This window comes from Eptatretus burgeri, chromosome 2 (assembly GCF_056783735.1).
Source record: "Eptatretus burgeri isolate ZD-2024b chromosome 2, Ebu_testis_v1, whole genome shotgun sequence".
Lineage (NCBI taxonomy): Eukaryota > Metazoa > Chordata > Myxini > Myxiniformes > Myxinidae > Eptatretus > Eptatretus burgeri.
This window is the reverse complement of record NC_140962.1, coordinates 150,062,167-150,077,636: the sequence shown is the minus strand read 5'-3', so window position 1 is coordinate 150,077,636 and position 15,470 is coordinate 150,062,167. Positions and strand designations below refer to the sequence as shown.

General features: G+C 44.0%; 2 protein-coding genes across 6 annotated transcripts in view; one reads left to right on the top strand and one right to left on the bottom strand.

Annotated features, from left to right (window-relative positions):
* LOC147033530 (E3 ubiquitin/ISG15 ligase TRIM25-like) overlaps window positions 1–15,470 on the top strand; it is a 295,818-nt gene that overhangs the window by 16,971 nt on the left and 263,377 nt on the right. Inside the window, exons 6-8 of one of the 2 annotated variants that reach the window (XM_085855875.1) lie at window positions 3,232–3,359; window positions 13,884–13,943; window positions 14,184–14,356. In XM_085855875.1, coding sequence (XP_085712001.1) covers window positions 3,232–3,359; window positions 13,884–13,943; window positions 14,184–14,185 — 190 coding nt within the window. In that variant the 3' untranslated portion in view covers window positions 14,186–14,356. Of the gene's footprint in view, window positions 1–3,231; window positions 3,360–13,883; window positions 13,944–14,183; window positions 14,357–15,470 lie in introns of those variants that run through there. The other variant, XM_085855883.1, reaches the window with a different exon arrangement.
* Window positions 1–15,470, bottom strand: part of LOC147033531 (E3 ubiquitin/ISG15 ligase TRIM25-like) — a 472,162-nt gene that overhangs the window by 363,671 nt on the left and 93,021 nt on the right. The gene's annotated exons all lie outside the window — the stretch shown is intronic.

The window sequence follows — 15,470 nt, the reverse complement described above, 5'->3', positions numbered from 1 at the left end:
AAACAATCAAGGTCCTCAAACTGTACCCTGGAAATGGCTTGGCAGTTGGGTGATCACCCAATGTCTCAAATATTTTTGTCACAAATTAATTTAAATGATTTAACAGTTGAGATATTTGTGAAAAGTTATTATTATTATTATTATTATTATTATTATTATTATTATTATGATCATTGTTTTTATCCCCCCGCCGCGTGGCGGAAGGGGGATATTGTTGTCACCCAGGTCGTCCGGCTGTCCGTCCTATAGTGTACAAGGTGTACATTCCTGCCACCCCTAGCGGGCGAGTCATGATATACGAAAACCCAATCACGTGATACAGCACACTCCTCCCCTCTTAAAACGACAAGCCAAATGATGCAAAACAAACAGGCCGCTCGGAACCATCGTCCATCCTGTGGGAGAGCACTGCCCCGATGCCATATGCAGAGCTGTCGCATGCCAATAAGAGCGGACAAGCAGGCTCGTAGTGCACGAGGACCGTATCCTCTGTGAGCATCCGCTTAACGCGGTCGAACAACGCCTGGTGTGCAGGCCCCCAAGCCCAGCGCTCGTCCTTCCTGAGCAACCGTGTTAACGGTGCAAGTTGTGAGCTGAGCCCGTGCACGAACCTTTGGTAATACTGGGCCATACCAATGAACGAGCGCAGCTGCGTCTTTTCGCGAGGCGGTGGCATGTGTTGAATCGCCTCCACCTTCCAAGGACGTTTCAACAGCCCCTCTGGTGTGATGATGTGCCCGAGGTATTCCAAGCGCTGCTTGAAGAACGCGCACTTGTCCCTGTTCAAGCGCAGGCCGCACGCTTCTAGCTTTGTCAGCACTTGGGCAATGTTCGCAAGGTGCTTGTCCGCAGTCTTCCCCGCAATGAGCACATCGTCCAGGTAGGTCTGAGCGGGCAGGCCAATGCAAACCTGGTCCATGGCTTTCTGCCACAAGGCTGGGGCCGAAGCAATCCCAAAACAGAGTCGGGTATATCGATAGAGCCCTTGACACGTGTTGATTGTCAAAAGCTCGCTACTCCCGGGATCCATTGCCAGGTGAAAATATGCATCACGCAGGTCTAGCTTTGTGAAGTATTGACTCCCCGCCAATCACGCATATATTTCATCGATTGACGGCAGTGGATATTGCTCCACGCTGAGCCCCAGGTTAACTGTGGATTTGAAGTCCCCGCACAATCGGACGTCTCCATTCCGTTTCAGCACCGTGACAACCGGGGTGGCCCAATCTGAGTACGACACCCGTTCGATCACTCCACAGGCCTCCAGCCTATCCAGTTCACCCTTGACCTTGTCCCGCAGGGCATACGGCACCGGACGTGGTTTACAAAAACGAGGAACCACCCCCTCCTTCAGGAAGAGCTTTGCCTCCATGCCCTTGAGTTTCCCAAGGCCGTCGCAAAACAAACCTTGATGTCTTTGAAGAATCTTCTCCAACTGATCCTCCCACCGGCTCGGCATGGGTTGCACAAGGTGAACCGCAGCCCACTCTAGCTTGATGCGGGCCAGCCAGTCTCAGCCGAGGAGAAACGGTCCCCTCCCCCGCACGACGTACAACGGAAGCGTGGCGACCTGGCCTTGGTACCGCACAGACACGTCTGCCATCCCGACTGGCGTTATCTTCTCGCGGGTGTACATGAACAGTGTGAGGTTTGACCTGATAATCTTCAGGCCGTTGAGTCTACGCGCGGTCTGTTTGCCGATGATCGACACAGCCGCTCCCGTATCGACCTGAAACGTGATCGGCGTGTTGTTCACTTCGATTTCCACCGTCATCGGGCGCGCCGCCGCCGGCCAATTGAAAACAAGCCCATCAACGGCAGCCGGTTCCGCCCCGGGTCGCCTCGCACATCGCCGTCCATGACCTTAATGGTGGCTGGCGCCCCACGGCACACACGCTTCAGATGACCCACTTTGTGACAATGTAAACACATGGTGCCTTTGTACGGGCACGCACGGCGCAGGTGTCGACCTCCGCATCCCAAACACATCCGCGGGGTCACCTCGCCGCTCGTGCGGCCGCGCGGCGACGTCCGACCCGCACCGAAGGTCGTGTGCGCGCCCCTGGGTGCTCGCGACCCCGCGTGGCCGGTGATGGCCCGAACATCCCCGCGAGTCTGCTCGACCGCTGTAGCCGTGCTGACCGCCGAGTCGAATGTAATGGCTTCACCCTTCAGCCGTAGAACCGCCGAAACCATCTTCGCATCTTGTAAACCAGCAATAAAACTATCTCTGAGCCAAGCTGGACGCTCCCCCGCCTTGAACTTGCAGGCCACGGAAGAATGCTTAATCCGCGCCACGAAATCAGCGACGCGCTCCTCTGTACCTTTCGAGAGGCGATCGAACTGGTATCGAGCGAGCTGTAATGACTTCTCCGGCGCCATGTGTGCTTTCATCTTCTCCACAATGTCCCGAAACGACAGCCCGTCATCACGGGGCTTGTCCGGCGCCACCAAATCACTCAGTAGTCGATAATGCTCCACCGAAAGCGAAGCGAGCAAGATCGACTTCTGTTTGCTCTCGTCGACCACATCATTCGCGTGGAAATAGCATCCCAATTGCTCCGCAAACAATTCGAAGTCGTCTCCGACGAAAACGGGCCCAGGTCCGTTTTCAACCATCCTCGTCAGCCAACTATGGTGTACGAGGTGCAGCAGAACACGGGAAGCAAGAGCGTTAGCATCGACTCCGCTTTATTGTGCATCCGGAAGTACGTTCCTGCCACCCCAAGCGGGTGAGTCATGATATACGAAAACCCAATCACGTGATACAGCACACGTCCGTCCGGGCGTCAACATTTATAGCTTTGAGTGGGATAACTCATAAACTGTTCGCCATATCGATTTGAAATTTGGGTTAAACATGCACCACCTGAAAAGGAAGAACACCATTGATATTTGGGCGTGGCCGGATCCAAGATGGCCAGCTGGGGTGGCATCTTGAAAAAAATGTTTTTTGTAATAAATGGAAAACCGCTTTTCTGATTTCAATTATTTTTCAATGGCGGTTGATTTTTGGGCGTGTCCGGATCCAAGATGGCCGACTGGGGTGGCCATCTTGAAAAAAATGTTTTTTGTAAGAAATGGAAAACCGCTTCTCTGATTTCAATTATATTTCAATGGCGGGGGATTCCCTATCTCTTATTGTATATTTTGAAAAATGTCACCCATTATCTTCTCCTTGTCGACTCTCACTTGTGTCCTTCAGTGAATGTTTCTCTCTTCCTAACTCAGACTGGAGTCCAGGTCACATTTTACAACTACGGAGCCTCCACCACTCAGATTGCTGGACTTCCCTGTGATGGAGCAGAATGTGGACTCACTCATCCAGCTCAATGAGAATCTTCTGAAAGAGATCGAGAGTAAGTCACAAAATTAGACAAGATTCGTGGAAAAGGAATTTATTGTGGAAATGAGAAATGAAGTTTATCAGACACGAGCTGGTATACCCGGCGTCGCCCGGTGCTGTTCTAATCTTCTAGAATTCTGTTGGCATTTTGAAGAAATCAGATTTTAATTTTTTTTGCTTTTTGGGGTGGGGGGGAGGTTAAAACAATTCCCTACACAAACCAAGTGGGTCGGAGATCATTTAATATTAACTTTCACGGAGCTACAAAGGCTGATGCACGATAAAGATTTTGTTTTTATAATTCCAAAAACATCCAACTTTCTTTTTCAAAATTTTCAAACCATTTCTTCAATGAAAACACTCCCCAGCACTTGCTAGTGAATCTCTGAAAGTTTGATGTAGATCTGTTTGGTAATTTCTGAGAAAAATGGTGACATAGACACACAAACATCTCACTTATAAGTGCTGTTTATAGGTTTCCATGGTGGAATGATAATAGAGTGAAAGGTTTGGGGTTTACATCATGTGTTGGCCCTAAAAAAAGCTATTTATATTCTTTATACTTTAATAATAACTCTGAAAAAAGAGAAGTAAGCCTCAATGTTTTGGGCAGCATGTTCCTCCCATCAGCTGGAGGAAGTCACTGGAATGAATGGAATGCAGGGTTCATACGAACTCCACACCCCATTGGCTGGTTATTGTGAGTTGCTGAATGTGTGATCATTGTTTGTTGCTCATCAGTCAGTGGGATCTTGCTCATAATTCATTGTCCTCGTCATGTTGATAGTCATGGTTGTCGGTGTCTGCTTGTTAATGAGGGAAAGCTAGATATTATTAATACGTAGCCCTTTTTATTGGAGTCTGTGTGATGTATATTTATATCCACAGCTTCTCTGATTCTCCTTGTGTGTCAGTGGTTGATGGATGTGGGAAGTGTGCTATTTTTCCAGAGTATGTGATGATTGGTTTGTGCATGATTGACTATTGCTTATTTTTGTCATTCACCTCACCTGTTATGTGTTTGATGTTCTTTCAATCTCGTGGTGAAAGCCCTGATGGTTTCATCAATGTCAACTTTACCGCATTCACAAGGGATGTGGTAAACACTTGGATGGTGGTTAGGAGTTCCCCTGTCCTTCCTTGTATGTGTGAAGAATAGATTCAAGCTTGTATGTTGAGTGGTGGTGTACGACTACGTTGGCAGTGTTGAGAATGCGCTGAATGTGGTGTGATATCGGACCAATGAAGGGGAGAATAACACCTGCTCTCGCTTCCGGTATCACGAGCTTTTTGTGGTTTAGTGATTGCCTCGTGGGTGGGATAACCACTGAATTTAATGGCAGTCGTCATATGGTGCAGTGCACGATGCAGGTTATACTTGTTGCTGATATTGCAGGCACGATGAATAGGAGTGCTGCTTATGAACTTAGTTGTTGACGGATGATTAAAAGAACGGTAATTAAGGTCGGAGTGCATCTGAATTTGCTTCCTGAATTACCTTGTGAGAGGGCTTGCTTGCTATGAGGACACTTGGTAATGAAGATGTCAAAAAAATAAATTGACTGTTGTTGCTCGACTTCCTTGCTTTGGTTGAAATGGTGCTGAGAGGAGGTCTGAGCACTCAAAATATTTCATAAAAAGAGGTTTGCTGCTGTGGGTGAGCGTTGACAACCCACAGCCACCCCTTCCTTTTGTTGGTGGAATGAATCGCACCATTTGAAAGATGTGGAATTGAGAAACATAAGGAGGTCATAAATTTGATCTGGTGATGCACTGGTATGCTCCTGAAGGGTGGAGTCTTCTTGTAGACAATTTTTGATGCTCGTGGAGGCCTCTGGAACAGGGATGCTGTTAAAAAGTGATTCTATGTTGAAACTGATGAAGGTGTCGGAGGAGAGAATGTCAAACTCCTTGATGTGTTGAATGAAACGTTCTGAGTTTCTGACGTGGTGTTGAGTCTTTCGAATGAGTGGTTGAAGCATCTTAGCTCTGTGCTTCTCTGGATTATAGTTCAGTGAGCTCCAGGTTGAAATGATGGGCTAAAGTTGAGCATCTGGTTTATTTATCTTAGATTGTCAATATAAAACTGGACATATTGAGGATGATGTACGAAGTTTGAAATGTAATGTTTTGGGGAGACCATTTGCTCAATGGAAAGATAGGAGCTTGCTCTTGAATCTCCTCTCCGTGACTGGTGTTGGATCTCGAGGGAGTTTCTTATAGGTTTCGGTATCAATAAGGTGTTGAATCTTGGAGTCGTATTCCTCTCTGTTGATGACAGCAGTCACATTGCCTTTGTCTGCAGTGAGTATGTGGATTGAAGTATCCTGTTGTAATCTGGTCACAGCTTTCTTCTCTGTTTGGCTGATGTTTGTTTTTGGGATCTCAGTTTTGGAGAGAACTTGAGTGACTTGAAAACGGATTTGGTCAGTGGAGATTTTGTCGAATGTCTTCAGACTGTGTTCATGTCTATGATGGAAATTAGTTTCACTACCACTGCAAATTTTCTCTTTTCATCATCTTTCATGTTTTACTCTCTTTTCATCATTCTTCAACAATACAGTCTGTGAGCAGCACTCTTATTCGTCATGCCTACACAATGAGCGACAAGTATGACCTTCATCATAAAGTACCCCATATCACAACTGCCCTGAAATTCAATGGCTATCCCACCCACAAGGTCACCAGCAAACCATCAGAAGGTAGAGCGTGTGTTACTCTCACCTTCATTGGACAGAGTAAATCACACCACATTCAGCTCACTTTCAAAAATGCCAAAGCAGTCGTACACCATCGCTCGACACACAAGCTCAAATCTATTATTCACACACATGAGGACAGAAGACCTCCGAACCACCATCCAGGTGTTTACCGCATCCCTTGTGAATGCGGTAAAGTTTACATTGGTGAAATCAGCAGGACTTTCACCACAAGACTGCAACAACACCAAACACATAATAGACTTGGCTAATGGATAAAATAAGCAAGAGTCAATCATGCACAGATCAACCATCATCACATTTGATGGACAGACAGGACATTTCTCACGTCCATCAGCCATTGATACACAACGAGAATCAGAGAAGCTATGGAGATGCATCCACATCACACGGTCTCCCAATAAAAAGGGCGACCCATTAGTGATATCTGGCTCTCCCTCATGAACAAGCAGACACGTGCAATCACAACTATCAACACACCGAGGACAATTGATAATAATGAGCAAGACCACACTGACCAATGAGCAACACTCAATGATAAGCCAATCAGCACCTCACAATAACCAGCCAATGGGGTGTGGAGTTTATATGAACTCTGCATCCCATTTGTTCCAGTTACTTCCTCCAGTCGATGGGTGCAGCATGCTCCCCGAAACATTGAGGCTTACTTCTCCTTTTCTTGAAAGTTATGTTAAAGTACAGTATAAAGAATATAAATAGCCCTTTTAAGAGCGAACACCTCATGTAAACCTTTTTGCTCTATCTCTCTTATAATTGTAGACCAGCCGGGTACCTGTTACTGACGGGTTCATCAATGTCTCACTTCAAATGAGTGTGTATTGGTAGAAACGGGATTCAGTGTAATTATTTTGCTGATATCGCAGGAGGTGGAGTTGGTAACGTTGACAACCTCGTTCTATTCCACCAGCGAAGATTTCCAATCCGTGCTTGTTGTTCCTCCAAAGTACTGCTTCGGAGTGAGGGTGATATTATGAAAGCTCGGCTGGGAAACAAATTTAATCACGGTTTTGGCCGACTGCCTTGTGGAAGATAACCAAAGTTCTTTTCATACCAACCGACCACCTACATGCAACGATCTCTCTCGACATTGCTTCTTCAATCCACAAACTGCCCCCTCTCTCCATACTCCCCACAGCTTTGCTTTCAGAAATTTATAATTGGTATTTCTCACAGCATTTCATTCTGGTTTCCCATTCGATGATCCATAGATCAGTCATTTCAATTTTACTTTTCAACATCAGTTTCACTTTGGGATATCAGTTTCAGGGATAATTGGTTCGTCATTGCAACTTGTGATGCAAAGCGAATGATGCACGAAAAAAGTCGTCAAAAACAATTTTTTGGCATTTTTTGACTTTCTGAGGGATATAGAGGGGATTAGAGTGGCTTAAGGGTCTTAAAAGGTCAAAATGGGTCTAAGGTGTTTAATTGGTCTCAAGGTCTTAAATGGGTCAAATGTTGAAAAATATATAAGGGAAAAAGAGCAAAAGGAGTCAGAAGTGTCCAAATGGTCTGAAATTGTCCAAATGGTCTGAAAAGTGTTGAAAGGGTCGAAAGAAGGTCGATGTGTCTCAAAAGGGTTTATATGGGTGTGAAGTGGTCTATAAGTTCCAAATGGGTGTTAAATGGTCGAAGGAGTACAAAGGGTCTCTTGGGGTCTTAAGGCCGTACAGGGTGTACAGGAGTGAAGAAATTAACTCTGGAATGCAACACGGTAATAATGGGCCAAATAACCTCTTCGTGACTGCATAAAATGCCTATTTAGGTGAATCATAGGTAAAAATCTGATCGCAGACAGTTTTGTCGAGAATTAACGTTGGGAGCTCAAAGCAGTGAGGTCACAAACAAAAAAACATTTCGCTTTTAATATTTGGAGATGGACAACCGATTTTCCGGCTGTGGCTTCTTCTTCCTTCCTCTCTTCCTGTTCTCTGGGAGGTAGCGTCACTTTTTTGTTCCATCGAGCAGCTTGGAGTGAGGTCTCTTGGCAAAGCCTTGGCTAACAGAGAAAACCTCGATCAGAACATCATTCAAGGTTATGGGAAAGCTCACCCAGAAACATTGAAAAAGTTCTTCGATCGCTCGTTTTAATGTCTAATGAAAAAGTTAGTTATGTAACGGCTCCAGAAACTCCCCCTGACCACCTGTAAATGTAAAATTCAACAGCGTTTGGACATACCCACCCCCAACCCACTTCTAACCCAACCCCCATGCATTAACTGCGCAATTTTTGAATGGCCCCTTCGATAAGACATCGTTAAAAGGTCGGAGATATCGATCATATTGTAAGAAATTAAATGTATTTCACTTGTGATTGAATATTTCTGTGATCTTCTTTTGGCATCCAATAATCGTCGTGGCATGATTAGGTCTTTCCAGGATTCTCAATGAGACAAAGCATTGACCCAATCAATGTCCTTCTCGATGATGTCTCGCAGGGTAGTGAGGGGGCGACCCCGTCTCCATGGTTCTTCAAGCTTCCAGAGTCAACTTTATTTGCAAGTTCTTCATGTCATGTCACAGGGCCAGCAAGGCGAAGGTGGCATTCCCTCACAATAGCAGAGATGTGAGGCGAAGAACCATGCAGATCCCTATTAGTGATATAGTCTTGCCAAGAAACATTCAGAACTTTTCCAAGCAATCGGATGTAGGTACCATCCAGTGATTTCTCCAATGTTTGAGTCAAAGTCCAGGATTCACACCCGTGGAGAAGGATCGACTCAACCGTACTTTTGAAGACCCTGAGCTTACGCAGTCTGTGAATTCGAGATCTCCACACTTTATGAAGGGTGTAAACTGCTGTTCAAGCCTGAGATTTTCTGCATTCCAAGTCACGCTGCATGTTGGTATTGGAGCCGAAGTAGTTTTAAGTCATTCACTCTCTCAATCAGACTTCCAGCAACGGTAAGTGGAGCACATTCAGCAGAAGGATTGATGTGCATATGCTTTGTCTTTTCAGCATTGGGTATGAGCCCAATAGACCATGCAGAAGTTTCAACCTTGTGAAGTTGAAGTTCAGGTTCGCTTAACATGTCTGAAAGGTATGTGATGTCATCAGCAAAGTCAAGGTCAGAAATGTGCTGGGTTGTATGTCTGCTACTTCGACACTGTGAGAGAGTTAAACCATACCAGTCTTTAATCACAATTTTTCGGGCATAGTCCAAGGCAATGGTAAACAGGTGAGGAGCGAAGGTGTTACCTTGAAGAACTCCATTGTTGATTCGAAAAGTTGTAGTCTCTCCTTTACGAGTTAATACCACTGCAGAGGTATCTTCCTCCATAATTTGTATAGCCTTCACAATCGATATAATCTGTATAGCCCATATGTATGTAAAATTTGGAAAAATTTCTTCCTGCCAATGGAGTTGAAGGCTTTCCTGAAATTTATGAAGATGACAAGAGTCTCTTTTCGGTGATTGCGCACTTCCTCAATGATACGCCTGAGTGCAAGGATCTGAGAGGATGTACATCGAACGGGGCAAAAACCATTTTGATTTGGGCGTAGGATCTTTTCTAATTCGGGGTGAATTATGTTAAGAAGGAGGCAATTGTAAATATTTGCTGCTGTTTGAATTAAACTTATTCCATGGTAGTTTTCAGGAAGCGCTAAATTTCCTTTCTTGCGTATTGGTACAATACCTGCCTTCCCCCATTCTGGAGGGTGCTTTCCTCGTTATATTTTGTTGCAGAATATCAGTGAGATTTTTCTTTTCTCTGGAAGTCGCCAGACTTCGATTGGAATACCATCAAGACCGGGGGCTTTTTCAAGTTTCATTTGTTTCATTGTCGTGTGAAGTTCTCCTGATGAAAATATTCCAGCAGTAATGTTGGAGTTGACCTAAAAAAATGGGATCTATTGGACTATTGGGGATGCTGGTATTATCAGAAGAGAGCAGTTTTTGTGAATGAGTTTTCCAGGAATCAAAGTGATTCTCACCTTGGATAAAACAGTTTTAGATTTCTTTTTAGAAAGATATTTCATGAGATTCCAGGTGTTGCAGAGTGTGCTGATTGATTCGCCCTTGTCAAAGACCCCATAATATTATGAAACCACTTTTCCTGGGCTTCTTTGTACATATCACATAATGTAGCTTGTGTTGTAGATACAGTCTCTGGTTGTGCATTGAGGACAGCATTACGGGCAGCGTTTACTTCAGCAGTTCCTTGACCACTAATTTTATCAGGTTTTCATGGTGGCAATTTAGTCAAACCAACTTTATTACATGTATCAACAAAATCTTAATATGTGCTTAACTTATTTATTTCTAAAATATCCCATTCAGTCGAAAATTTATTTTCAATTTGGGAGGCTATGCAAGGATTGGTGGAGACAATATCCCAATGAAGTCAAGACCTGTTTGTGTTCTTTTTTGATCTAAAGCTCAGCCATATCTTTGTGCAAATGATTCTGTGATCAGAGCCAATAGGAGTGAACTTGATGAAGAGTGAGCTTGAGAATCCATGATACTGTTACTCCATCTTTTATGACTACAGGTTACTCCACCAGTTCTGTGATAGTGACCAGAAACCATTTAAAAATCGAAAAACTTAGCGGTTGCCAAGGTTACCAGCTCCACCCACCACAATATCTTTTCACTGAATTTTTATACTGAATTCCCATTTCTACCAATAATAAATAATACACACTCCAAAAAACTGCTTCTTTGAGCTGAGACATCGATGATGAAATAAATCAAACATCTACGATAAAATTACGATTAAAAATCACGATGTTAACTTGCTTCTTTTAAACTATATAATGTATGTATACAGAGACATGACAGAAGTGAATATTTCACATTGGTTATAATCCACATTAGTTATAATGCTGTTTGCGGGTGTGGATTTTTTTAAACCCACCTTGTTGTGATCGTTGTCCTCCTGAAGGATTCTAACTGGCCGATTGTGGAATCCTATTTGACTTCAGACAGAGTTTAACGTTTGTCCGATTTGATTATAAAATCTTACAAAAACCCCATCGACACTGATAAAACTGATGTCCACACAAGTCCTTCCTTGTGAAACAATTTATTTTCTAATTATACACCATACACTTCTCACCCTTGTACAATGAACTTAAGAATCCCCATTTGTTGCAATATTATTTGATTCTATTTCATTTATTCTTACTTTAGTTAACAGTTAGACCAACCCGATTCAATTCACTTCTACATTACATCAGAGTTTTATTCTAACTTGGTACTTGGTCAGTTCCAAGGAGTACAAGCCACTGAGAAACTATACTTCCTCACGTGCTTGCACTGAGAACAATGTGCCTTTCAAAACATTTTATACTTCCATGAGAGAGAGGTTGGGGGATATTCACCCAGACTGTAGACGTGTCTTTTAGACAAAAAGCCACTTCGTACATTTTCTAAGCAAAGGTTCATTTATCAGCTCGGTCACTCTGCTCCAGAACAACACATTTCTTATCATTTAGGGCAAAAGTATTTTGGCCAGAAATGACAGCCAATTCAATTTGCAGCATAAAAGTTACATTTCTGAAACTCCATTTGTTACAATTTAAAATACATTAATATAAATTTTTCCCCCACACACACCTTGATTGTTAAATAATTTATTTATTGAACATTTGAAGTATATTTGATCCATTTTAAGACATTACACAGAACACTCGTATTTTGTAGACTTGCCATTTGCAGATTTCAATGCTTTTACTCTTTCAGACAAAGAACTAACGAGTTCCGAAATTTTCTCCTGTGGGATTTCTGCCCAGGCTTCATGCAAACGGTTTAACAATTCTGCCCGTGAAGTTGGTTTCCTGGATTTTTTTTCCATTCAGCTCGATCCAATATGGCCCAGAGGTGTTCAATGGGATTCATCTCAAGGGACTGACTTGGCCATGGAAGTCGCTTGATCCCATTTCTGTCCTGCCATTCTTTGGTCTTTTTTGCAGTGTGGCATGGAGCTCCATCTTCCACGAACAGAGTGTTGTTTTTGACCATCTCACCAGTGGAGAAGACTGGGAGACATCCATCCTCAAGGATAGAAATGTGTGTCATCATGTTGATGTTGCCAACACACTCCACAAGCTCTGACCGACCTGCGCTCCCCACACCATCACTGAAAAACCACCATGTTTGACAGTTTACTGCAAGCAGTTCAAAGAAAACTCTTAACTGGGAAGTCTCCAGACCCTGGTCCAAGAAGAGGTTTTCTCCGAGCCGCTCTCCCATACCAGCCCAGTTGATGAAGGTACCGCACAGCAGGTCTTCAGCTAACTTGGACCTCCTCTGCAACATCTGCTGCCTTGCAACGGGGAGTTTTCTCAATGGACCGCTTGACAGCTTGAAGACACCTTTCTGAGGGCCCAGCTCGACCAGAACGGGAAGCTGTGGATTCCTTGCCTTCGCTGGTGAATTGCACACCAGTGCCGCTCCTGCCCTGATTGGGGTGTCGAGCCGTCCATACGGTGATTCCCAAGGTGAGCAATCGTTGCCAAGGGAATGGCGAGGGTGGGGTTTGTGGGAAAGATGAAGACTAATCTTGTGTTGAAATAAAGGGAGACAGACCCCTTACAGGCAGAGTCCTGTGTCTCTGTAAGTACACCGAGCAGCCGGAATGTGCGCTGTGAAGAATATAATCTGCACCTCCTCTCGGGAGAAAGAACATCATCTCACAGAGACATTCGTCCACACCAAGACAAAAGGCTGAAAAGGTACTTCCTGTCTCAGTAAAATAAAAATAAAAATGCTCCAGAAAAGAAGCTGAAATAAAGAAGGCTGGTGTTTGCAGGAGAAGAAAATAATTCTCCACTCTTTATTTTTCTTTATCGGCCACCATTATCCAACCCTTTTTGTGGGGTCGGCCAGGGGAAGCTTGACCCGAGTCTTCACAAACCGGCCGGCCAGGTCTGACATTCGACTTGTTCGGGTAGCAATTTGGAATTTGGCCATGGTGCCGGCGATAGCTCACCTACTGGTCGTGAAGAACACCATGGGATCTTTAACATCCAACAAAAAATGCTGGCAGACGGGAATCCCATTTAACGTCCATCCGAGGGACGGCACACGCATTGATGAATCACCCTGCCTGTGAAATACCAGACTGACAGTTTATACCTAGGTCAGGAATCGAACTCGGGCGAGATAGCTTTCAGGTGAGTGTGCATAAATCTCGGCCGTCCTGTCATCCATAAAATCATACTCTACTGTAAAGTGTATTCCATGCTGGAACAGTGGGGAGTACGTGGCAGGGGAACAAGATTTATTTATTACAGACCAACTGAAGAAAACAAATTGGGCATCAGAACCGAGACTGTTCCATCTCAAAAATTTGAAAGAGTAGCTTTAACAATCAAATCCATAGATACCTGACCAAGAGCATAATAAAGGAAATAACACAGACAACTGGGAAGCGGGACGTGGCTTCCGCGTTGAGTTCGAAAAGGCAACATTACAAGTGGTTGTTGGTGCATGACCTGTATGTGTGATGCATTTAATGCAGACTGAGTGCAGTTTATGAAGTACTCCAAACATGATTACCTCCACCACCGAAGGTGAAGGAGCTTATGTTTGCACCTCTTTCTGTCTGTCTGTTTGTTACTTGTCAAAAATTGTTGTTGTTTTTTTTTTTTGACATGTTGATCGCCTGTGTTTGTGTTTTTGTTTGTGTGTGTGTTTGTTTGCGTGTTTGTCTGTCAGCTCCTCTCCAGCCCAAACTGCTCAACCGATCGTTCTGAGTGCCCTTCTAGTTTGTTGTAAGAAGATGAAGTATATTTCATCATTACTATATAATTTTAATTTTGCTAATTTTTTGTTCATTACCCTCCACAGAAGAGTTGTTGAAGGAGGTGAAAATGGCCGACCTTCAGTGCAGCAGCCTGAAAAGTCTTTGTAAGTGAATGGTATGGTGGAATGGATGGTGTGAAGCATGGTGGAGATGTAGAAGGATGAATGAAATGATTTTTTATCTTTATCTGTTTTTCTTTGATTCTCCTCCTCCATCATTCCATTTAGCTGAATTTTCCATCTCCATCTGTTCCCTTTGTCATGTTCCCTTTGTCCCATGCCATGATTGCTGTCATCACTCTCTTCCTTATGTTATCTCTTCCACTGTTTCATCATTGTGGAAAGAAACTAGATGTAGTTGGGAAGATTTGCATTGAAGTATGAAGATGCCACCACCGATGGTTGATACCCAGCAGGCAAGGTTGTGGTAGAAAGGTTTAAACACCAGAGCATGCATTCGTGAGGGACTTGATGAGAAGCCACCAACACTCAGATTTGTTTATCTTTATGATCTTGTAATTCATGTAAATCTCCAAATGTATTTGTCCTCCAAGTGAGAGATGGACTCGTTCCTCCATGACCCTGAAATCGCTGGTGTTATTATTATGAACATAAAAGACCCGTCGCTTCTCTGACGGGAATACCAATCTTTGCTGCGATTGCTAATCTATGGGGCAAGAATAAAAAAGGATTCCTGGGCGATCCTGCCCTCCGTGCGGGGATAACCAGCACCGCAAGTTGGCATTTGCAGTTTCACCACGTGTACCCACGTACCCATACACAAACCATCCTTTTAATATTTTTTGTGTCACAAGCCTTCCCGGGAGTTCCCTGAATCAACCACCATTGGATTCGATGAAAACCCTTTAATCTGTTCTCAAGTTATAACATGGCAGACAGACAGATAAACAGACTTGGCTCCTTTTATAATATAGATTTCTTATGCCGCTGGTTGCATCATTACTGGAAGTGTGGTTGTGCTGCTGATGCAGATCCCCCTGTTACCAGTAAGCTGGTACTCATTCTGCAGACCTCAGAAGGATGACAGGCTGAGTCAACCCACCAGTTCTTATTTCACGGCAGGACAGGGGCTCAAACTCAAGACCATGGGATCTTAAGGCAGCCACGTTAATCACTAAACCAACACCAGGCTTTGATAAATACCTGTGAGTGAGAGTTGAATTGCAAGGAAACACTGAAATCTAACACAGGTGGAGGTCATTTAGCCCATCATACCTGCAAGAACACCACACTAACCCATCTACACAAGATCCAAGGAAAAAATGCAAAATTTTTTTTTATTAATTAATGAAAAAAATCCCCCTGTTTTTGTCGTTTTTGTTTTTGTTTTTTTTTGTAGTTTTTGCATTTTTTTTTATTTTATCTTTTCTTCCCCTTGGGGGAGGGGGTATGGGCTTGGTCAAAAACAATACATCAACCACACAACCCCCCTTGACAAGACCCCCACCAACAGCTCTCTGTACACATGCACACAATCACCCATCAATGCTCAAACTACCTAAAAGTCCTGTCAACATCCCCATACCCCTCCATCTCCAGAACTTCCAGGTACAGATCCAACTCTAATTTAAACTGATCTCCTTTTTCTGCTGCCACTACCTTTCCAGGGAG